This window comes from Aulonocara sp. 'chitande type north' Nkhata Bay, linkage group LG11, assembly GCF_057382095.1.
Source record: "Aulonocara sp. 'chitande type north' Nkhata Bay isolate Kocher_YH1m ecotype deep benthic linkage group LG11, A_spYH_male_GT1.1, whole genome shotgun sequence".
Lineage (NCBI taxonomy): Eukaryota > Metazoa > Chordata > Actinopteri > Cichliformes > Cichlidae > Aulonocara > Aulonocara sp. 'chitande type north' Nkhata Bay.
This window is the reverse complement of record NC_141354.1, coordinates 8,514,938-8,524,632: the sequence shown is the minus strand read 5'-3', so window position 1 is coordinate 8,524,632 and position 9,695 is coordinate 8,514,938. Positions and strand designations below refer to the sequence as shown.

Genomic DNA, 9,695 nt, shown 5'->3' with positions numbered 1-9,695 from the left:
AATGCAGGGAAGGAGTGCAGCAGAAGCCGAATCCACCGAACCAAAGAGTTCATTCTGTAACAGACCTGGGTCAGGATACCACTCAATGGTTGAGGTTCACCTGAGCTGACTCGGTGGCCCCCAGTAAAGCAGACCACGGAGCGGTAAACACAGGCTTAAGCAAACACTCTGAAATAAAGAAGAACTTAACTTCAAGTCTGCTCAGCAGCACTGATTGGCAACACAAACAGGAACTCACAGGACAAATCAATAAGGAAGGTAACCATTAACCAACCTCTGCATCCCCATTAACCTTTGTGCATTGCAAAACATCAATGTCATAGGAAATACAGGTAACAGTGCAGGTGCCTCGGGCCGTTGTACAGCCCTGGTTATTTGCGTAGCATTTGTGAAGCATGTACAAAAACAGCAGTCTGTGTGTCTGTATAATTTCGGATCATATCATTCATCCCTGTGGTTTCAAAAGGATGCACAATACTGCATCTACAGCTGACAAGTCAAAGGTTTAAGATTTAACAAGAGCCTGAGTGCTGTCTTTGGTAGGCAATTGAAAAGTCTTCATTTACCAGATCTATCATAGGAGCATCCCTCCTACACAGTCAGACATTCTGCAATGAGTTGTTGTGGTTGTTGGTTGGAATCTAGAAGACACGGTGGAGATAAACGGAACACAAACAGCTTCTTGAAGGCACCATGAGTTAACAAAGAAAGATATCAAAGCTCTCTCTTACTCAGTGAGGCGAAACCATCAGCCTGAATAAATCACCTTTCAACAGGACAAAAAGTTTCTTTGTACAATTTCACAGAATTGACCAACCCATTGGTTAATGTTATTATAATGACTTTAAGCATTATCTCAACATCTACGGCCTTCCAGAGACCTTTTGTCAAGTCAAGAAATAGCCCCCACCCACACCCTCAACATATATCATTACAAACTTTCCACAGAGCAAGATGAGGCCCAGGCTTCCTGAGTCACCTTAGTGCTAGAACATGCACTGAATTAGGCTACAGGTCTCAAATCGTTTCTTAGCGAGCTGCTAAAAAACCATAAAGCACCATCGCCCACAATGGGACAATAGCTGTGTGTGCATCCATTTAAAAACAATCTCAGTTGTTTTTAAGTCAGCTTTAGAGCTAAAATGATTCAGGACATTGAGCCCAGGCCTTGGTCTTCTACAATTTAATTTCAAACACAGATCCATGACAAAAAACAACCAGTCTAATAATAAATGCAGATGAGAACTCCCAGGTTCCCTCTGTTAACTAATACGTGTTGGGGAAAATAAAAATAAGTTGTATTGCCTTGTCCCTGCTTGGTTAACTTCTCTTATTGTGTTGCATCCAGACAGTACGGCCAAAATCAAATACTAGCAAAACTGGCACAGTGGTTTTACTTTAGTCTACACAGATAAATCTGACACACCCGAGTCAGTGGGTTGCCTTCTGTTACAGGTGGCCAGCGAGTGACAAAAATGTGTCAGCACAGGGAGAAACATCAGCATTCATAACCTTAAAATTTCTCACGCGGCTGCACTGCAGAAGCCTTTTTTAATACTTCACTCAGTGGCTGCTTTTCAACAGAGGATGTCCAATCCAAAAGTAACATGTCCCCTTTACAAGGGAATAACAGAAAATGCAGGTTAAACTTTAAGCTAGGATTGTTATGTTAGTGGAGGAAAAGGATGTTGAAACAATGTGTGTGCAGCACTTATGGTATTGAGATTTTAAATATCAGTCTGTATACAGGAGTTCTTGGGCTGATGCTGCGTCTGGGCTGGCTGTTGTGGTTGATGATGCTGGGTGTTGTTGTTGTTGGTTTCCTTCAACATCTCTCCGGTGTTGCTGTGAGAGTCCGGCTCAGTGGGGCACACCAGGTTGACATTCTCCTCTGCTATGAAGCAGAGAGGGGGGAGCTCTGTGCTGTGACCCAGGGAGGACGTGGTGGAGGTGGGGGAGTTGGGGGTGGCCACAGCACTCTGTCCCTGGGAGGAGGATGAAGAAGTGGGGCAGGTCTCCAGGCGGTCGTTCTCCACTTCAGGCAGGGGGCTGACTGTGGCAAAGCGCGTGTGGTAGTCGCCACCGCTGGAGCCGTGGCTACACGAGGTCTTCATGCTCTCCAGGTCGGAGCAGCTGAACTCAGAGAAGTGGCTGGAGTGGGAGTCGGCCACTGATGGCAGGCTGCCGCTCAGCGAAGGAGAGTCGAACTCTGAGGAGTTGGTGCTGCGCTGCTCCAGCAGCTGAGCATCCATGTCCTCCCGTGTCTCATTGATCTTTGTGCCTCCTCCCCCTTTCTTCCGCAGCTTGCCTTTGCTCTTCTTGCCCCCCGAGCTGGAGGAGGAGGAGCAGGAGGCCTCTTTGGCCCACTTAGTGGAGGTTCCTTTGCCCTCTGCAGAGGTGCAGCCATTAGAGGGACAGGTCCAGCCGCAGCGACCAACGTGGCTGCCGTCATCAATGCTGCTGCTGCCGCTGTGATGCCGTAGTTTGCCAGGTTTGGATTCAATGTCAACCTGCACCTCCATACTGTTCCCATCTCTGGAAGAAGAGAGGACACAGGAAACATGAGTTGCATGTAGTTTGTGTTCAGCACAATTAAGCATCCAGAGGGCTGTTATTCATAACATATAGTGACTATAGACTCTAGATGACCATTTTATCTTTGAATAGCACTAGCCTAATTTGTTACCAACTAGTACAATAGGTTAGAAATTAGGCTAGGTTCAAAACATGATGATATAAACAATAATACTTTGTGTTCAGTTGACGTGAGCACAGGTTTACAATAATACAGGTATTATTCACTAATCCGCTGCATCTGTCTCACACTATGAAGCTACAAAGAACTGGACTAAACATGCTAATGAACAGAAGATCATGCTTTCTCGACTTATCCAAACCTATGATGCTCACCTGTCAAGAGGCATGTAGGCATTAAGAATGGATCCAGCCATTGCTTTGGTGCTAGCATTGTCGCTGACTGTTCCCAGGCTCACTGTGCCGGACTCGCCACTAAGACTGCAGCGCTCCTTCTGCACATCAGCCTGCACCTCCAGCCTGACAACAGAGAGAGAGAGAAAATAAGACAATGCAGGAGAGCACACTGAAGTCACAACCACATTTAAATATTGCAGCACACATTTACCTGTTCAGATAATTGACCATGGCGCTGCCAGACAGGCTGCCGGTGATGCTGGCTCCAGCCAGGGCCATGGTGGAGGCCGTCTCACTCAGGTTGTCCCTAATGGCCCCCAGACGGTCCATGTGGCTGCCGCTTGCACTCAGGCTGCCTGTCAACCCACCGACACTGCCTTCACCTATACTGGGGTTGTTCCTGGCGTCTGCGACTGATGTAGTATCTACACAGAACATGAAACAAAACAAAATATTTCAGCGTGGAATTTAAAAAAACAAACAAAAAAACATATCAGTTTGTTCATCCGTCTGTTCTTTGCTTATCTTGTTGACAGGTTTTCACTGAAGATTCTCTTCAGTCTTAGTTTGTGTATTATAAGTGCAGTGCCAAGTATGAGGATGTGGCTCTGTATGTGGGTGAAGGGGCAGTCAGGCACATTTGTATGGCTCTCTTTAACTTAACTCTTTAACTTAAACCATCACAAGTTACTGTCTAACCCTAACCCTTACCTAAAACTAGCATTTTAATCCTCAAACACACCTTTGAAGTGTGAAAAGAGGAAAAATGTAAAATAAAAGTATACTGCCAAGTACACTTTTCAAAGCAACTGTAGGCCTGGAAAAGTGAAGAGGCAGAGGAAGTACAGTTTACTGTGGAAGGAAAGAGTACTTGCCATGAGTGAAGCAAGCAAAAGATCTTATTTACAAATAATGTCGATTGGCATAACACGCCCTCTTGGTTTTGGGTGGTGGGCTAGTTCAGATCGGGACTGGAAATCGAACCTTACCAGCGGCAGCTGCCCCGCTCCCAACGTTCATGTCATTTTCATCATCAAACTCGATGCGAACTCCCTTCCCGTTCCCAGCGGAGACACCACACCCACCACTACGGCACAGAGAGATGGGTACCACGCCGTAGACATATGCAAGCATGATAGGAACTCCAATGCCTAAGAGGTGAAAGAGTCGAGAGACATAGACACACCAGGGTCAAATAAGGTCAGAGCACTAAAAAAATAAAAATAAAAAACATAACAGACCATCCCTCTTTGATTTTTCCCATGTTTACAAAATAGCTAATGAGAAATGATGAGTGAAAATAAACTTTTGTATAATCTGAACTTGAACATTAAACATAAGAAATTCCTGATTCCAACAAAGTCAAACACAGGCACAGCATGTCATTAAAGATCTCCAGTGAGAAGAGAACTAGAGAGTTGGGAGGGTGCAGGTTAGAGCACAGACTGACCGACAGTGACTGCAGCCACTACTGGAGACACGATGACAGACAGAGTCACCCCACCAGCGATCACCAGGTTCCTCTTGTGGTTGGAAATATCTTTGCCTTCGTAGCGGTTATGGATCTGACAGAGAAAAGTGGCACAAATGTGAGAGACACATTTAGAGGAGAGTGAACTTGCACTTAACGTATGAGCTGAGTCCTCAAAGACACCACTGAAAAAGTATGATTAACAGTGTTGTTGTGGAGCAGATTTCTACAATAAAAATAAAAATGCTTATTGTTTACCTTTTACCTGCTCCTCAGAAATTATTTTAGAGGCACTGGCAATACTATGACAACTTTACTGAGCTACTGTTGCAGGAGACAGAACTCTTGTCTGCCTCTCTGTCTTTCGGTGTAAATTTTTACTACCATCAACTTCCTCTTTAAGAAACCACAAATGAGACAACTCTTTGATGAATGCTGTTTCTTTAGGTTGGCTGACATTTTCTTTGTTGCATTCTGTTCTTTTGCACTGCCCGCATTTCATTGCAGAAACAATACAAATGTGGTAGTGCTAGTGGCAAAAAGCCCCTATAAAACACCTGGGACAATGGTTCAAAGATAACTATATTGACTTTGGTGCTTGTGGAGTGTAAGTGATTCATGTTCAGATGTTTCGTGTATGTTGTGATCACTTCTGAATGTGCGCTGGACGTTTGCAGAGAAGAAAAGTCAGTTGGCTCAAGATTCTTGCTGGCAGCCTTTCGTGGGGAATTTTGGAGACCAACTGGTTTCATTTTATTGTAATGTGAAGTTCTTATTCTAAACAGATCCCGACTTGTGAGTAACACAAAACAAGTGCACATATACACAGACACACAGGTTAGTAACACATGACTGTTGCTGGCTCGGATCAACTCCAGAGTTTGGGAAAATGAGATGACTGAGGGTACATTGGCCGCTCAGTAGAACTAGCTGGTTACTGATTGTTGCAGTGATTGTTTCTGGCTACTCGCCATGTTTACTTTGATTGCTGACAGCAGTGACATGAAGTTATGCAACAAGCATGTGGACATTCTGAAAGGATTAAAGGGTACATGCAACACTAAGAATGAATTATGACTTTATAATACTATAAATCTACATAGAGACACATCCCAATAATAAACAAAATCCGTGTAGTAAAAACTATGAGCAGGAAAACTGAAATATATCCCAATCTACTGTGTAGGTATGTGTGCGCAAGGCCTTACCTTCCTTCCCACATATACAGGAATACCAATAATCATGGCAGGGATAGCTATGCCTGCAATGAGTGCAATGCCAACAGGGGCACCCACGAGTGTTCCCAGTTGCCAAAGAATCTTCTTCTTTCTGCTCCACGGCTTCTTTCCCCAGAAAGTACAGCCTGATGGACTGAGAGAGGTAAAGACGAGCAGAAACAGTGAGAAATGTTCACAGGAAGAGCAAGCGCTGGATAGCCTTCTAATCTCAGGTACCAATCTGGAAACAAAAGTTAACCAGCAAATAAACGGTGGAACAACTACTAGCTATGTGCTGTAGTTACAGGGTGTCACATGACCAACAGGTTTTCATCACAGCAGGATCTTTTTTTTTTTTTTTTTAAATTGCTAAATTCTTAAAATACTTGTAGTGAAACCGTTGGTCCAACAGCATGTACTTTATGTCTATTAGTATATACTGTATATGTATGTGTTAAGATGCTTACCTCAGGTAGTGCAAGTCTGAGATCTCTTTCATGCAGAGCCAACAGAACTCGCAGCCACAGACAGCGCACGTCATGTGGTTACAGCTGCCATCATTCATCTTGATGATGTAAGCAGCACAGCGTGGACACGGCTTGATGTCATCAGCTAGAAGTAACAACAGAGTATGATTTACAACAGTGAAATATGGGTTAGGGATTGCTCATTGAGGACTGATGATCAGCGTTGTCTTCTTTTGTTTTTTTTTTTCCCTTCTCCTAATAAGCGTGTTGTGTAAAATCGTTAAGTCAGCCCACCTGCAGCTCCACTCTCTTGACTGTAGTTGAGGGAGGATGAGCGCACCGTTCTGAGGCGGAGGCTCTGGGCTCTTTGCTGGCGCGCTGCGTCACAGGTCTGGTTGGGATGCCACAGCTGCTTACAGTGGTAACAGAACTCTGTGCCGCAGCCCTCCCTCCCACAGGTGAGCTTCGGACAGCTGGCACACCCGAAGGCAATAACTGCATACCTGCCAGGGGACGCACAAAAAAAGTCATAAGGCAAAACGCTACACCATGGTGCCCGCAAAGAATCTGAATTTAAGTCACATGAAAAGTCGATACATGCCAAATGTTGAGGCTTCTGGTTCTAGAAGGATTTTACTATGAAGGAAAACAACTGCATCATGCAGAAGCAGCAAAATGTTTCTAACCAGAATTTTAGACAAAAATTAAAGTGATGAAAATGAAGATGCTGAAAATTAAGCTGACATTTGAGAAAAGGTCAAGAGAAATGGTGTTCATTTTTTTTTTTTTTTTTTTTTTTTTTTTTTTTTACTCGAACTCTGCAGCAGGAAGTCCTATGATGGCTTAAAAAAAAAAAAAAAAAAAAAAAGTATGTTCCTGTATCTACTCCATTGTCTCACAAGTACATTTTTCTGAGAGGAATTATGCTTTAGCCATCTTCAATAACTCTCTTGAATATCTGTGACTGTTTGGTTTCCTTACAACAGTTGTTGCCACTCCCAAGGAAAGCCACTAAGATTGTAATAAAAATATTTTTATTACAATTTTCTTAAATTGATGTTTCATTTACTCATAGACTTTTAAACAGCCAGATATAAAACAGAAAAACACTTCTATTGACTAACTGATGTAGTTACCTCCAGGGCTAAAAAAAAGAAACTAGGTGCCAAAAACTGCAGTTTATCTAATAAAAACTTAAGTCTAGGTCAAAAAGTGAATCAACGACTATAACTTGAACTGACAGATGTCCCACTACAGGCAGCTGGATACGATGTCTCACCTTTATAGCTGTTGTCTGCCTTATCTGGTTTCTTTACTAACCTTTTCTCCAACAATGCATGTCAGACACAGTAACAGCAGAAGTGAAATAATGCATGTTTTAACACAACAGTCTTGAGCCCTTGCAAAGAGACGACGGTAAAAACTAAGAAAGTAAAAAGCTTAAAGATGACAGCTGCAAAATACCAGCTAGCCAATTTCTTGGGGAAACCCAAGAGTGTGTGACATGGTTATATCCGAGCGTAGCAGAAGTCTCCCAGACCCTCTGGGACTGACCCAAGGATCAAGTTTCAATCACAGAGAGCCTGGGAGACTTCCTCTACTGGGGATCGGTGTACTCTGTTGAGAACTGTGTTTACAATGCAGACAGAATCACAGCGACATGCATGTCTCATTTAAAATGATATGCACTTAGCACTATTCAGCCTAAGTACTGTAGAGATAGCACAGCAAATGGCCTCAAACTCCCTGTCATGCAACTAATCTCACCATTGTTGAGACTGCTAAATCAGCCACAGGAACAACATGAAAAGTTGCATTCACTTAAACATTATCAAAATCAATGGATCTGTTAAGCATCTACATCTCCACTTCTTCTGAAAATGCAGAAGCAGTGTCCATAACCTCTAACCTGCAGGAGGGGAAAGGGCCAGAGCATAGAAAAGCAGCAGGAAAAGGGGAACATGAAAATAGATGGAAACTGGAGATTCCTCTGAACCAAAATGAGGGGGAAAATATCCAAGCCCCATAAATATCTAAGCCTACAAGAATGAAACATTTCTTTTCTACAAACATGGAAAAAAAATGAATAAGTGGCTAACGACAATAAAACACCTTTAGTGATCACACACTACACTACAGAATTAATAGCAAGGCAACCAGATGGCCACTATAAGCTGTAAAGTAATCTGCATAAAGGTTGCAGCTCCTGATAAATGTCATTCTGATTTGATTTATAATTTCCTGCCCATTGGTCTTCTGTTCTGAAAGGAAAAGAAAGAATAAACTTTGTTCTAATGACTGACGAAAAAAGAGACATTAGCTGAAGACACAGCTGATGACAGTAAAACACCAGCAATAGCAAATAAATCACACACTAATGTAAAAGGGATATCTATATGGCAAAAGCTATACGGTATCACATGTCCAGCTGCACATATTTCTAAGCAGGAAAATTACTCCAAGATTAAAGTCTACTTGCGTCTTGTGCTACCTTAGCTGAGGTGAATGGAAAAAACAATAAAAAAAAAAAAAAAAAAAAAAGAACAAAACAAAAACAAACACGTCATGCCACCTTTAACTCCTACATTGAAACTGGTATTATGGCCAAGTTTACAAAACAGGACATCCAAGGGAAGAAAACACACATACCAAGCTTTGAAGGTTACTAGGGATTCAGAACAAAGTACAAACAGTACTTTAAGAAAGTCTGAAGGGATGAATTCTTTTTTTTTTTTTTTCCAGACCGCAAACAATTCCTGGAAGAAAAGGAAATGGCTGAGAGAGAGCAAGAGTCTTTCACCATGACAGAGAGAAACCTGCTTATGGAAAATGATTTTCCTAAATAGGTGAGTAGTTAAAACAACTTCTGTTGCGTTGCTTCTTAATATACAAAAAAGGGAAAAAATGAACTGTATTTCAAAATTCCACGTCACATATTTGGCGTTGCGAGGAAATTAACATTTCAGCCATTTTTCCATAAATGTCAAATATGGATTTCTGAACTGTCTGCAGTTAAGAAATTGTAGATAGATGTCCACTCAGAACCATATTAATGAGCTGTTGATTTGATATGTCAGTGAGTGAGAGTCACTGACCCTGCAGGGCCTCTACAAAGTGACAACGCAGTGACAGTTGGGGGGGGGGGGGGTGGAAGCAGGCCAATGAGCAGTCACTCAGGAAGAGAGGATTAAACAGGAAAAACAGTCCAGCACCACTGGATTACTGGAGAAGGGACAAGGAGCGAGTCACAGAGATAGAGCTGAAGTAAATACGTTCAGACAGAAAGACGGGGGGTTAATAATGACTGACCATAGCAAATCAAAATGAATGGAGTATTAAATACAAAATGAGTCAAGTCAATGATCAGTTTCCACCATGACCTCTTAATGAACAGAATATCCTCTTGATGAAAATGATTTCCTGCCAGAGAGGACCACAGTATTATTATTACAGTTTTATTAAAATCTCTCCATTTATGCAACAATACTTATTTCCTCGAAGTTAATTTTATTTAATTCTTTCATTGCTAGATATATGTATTTGAACAATCAAAAACTTCAATGCTTCTGTACACTTGAAAAGGATCGATTAAGATTAAGCTGACACAAT

General features: G+C 42.3%; 1 protein-coding gene across 1 annotated transcript in view; it reads right to left on the bottom strand.

The window, feature by feature from the left end:
* Window positions 1–1,167: 1,167 nt before the first annotated feature.
* LOC147318439 (E3 ubiquitin-protein ligase RNF19A-like) overlaps window positions 1,168–9,695 on the bottom strand; it is a 35,236-nt gene continuing 26,708 nt past the window's right edge. The window contains exons 3-10 of the mRNA XM_086310370.1: window positions 6,381–6,589; window positions 6,087–6,231; window positions 5,611–5,773; window positions 4,382–4,496; window positions 3,921–4,082; window positions 3,143–3,356; window positions 2,911–3,054; window positions 1,168–2,535 (exon numbers count right to left, since the gene is read on the bottom strand). Coding sequence (XP_086166496.1) covers window positions 1,728–2,535; window positions 2,911–3,054; window positions 3,143–3,356; window positions 3,921–4,082; window positions 4,382–4,496; window positions 5,611–5,773; window positions 6,087–6,231; window positions 6,381–6,589 — 1,960 coding nt within the window. The 3' untranslated portion in view covers window positions 1,168–1,727. The remainder of the gene's footprint in view (window positions 2,536–2,910; window positions 3,055–3,142; window positions 3,357–3,920; window positions 4,083–4,381; window positions 4,497–5,610; window positions 5,774–6,086; window positions 6,232–6,380; window positions 6,590–9,695) is intronic.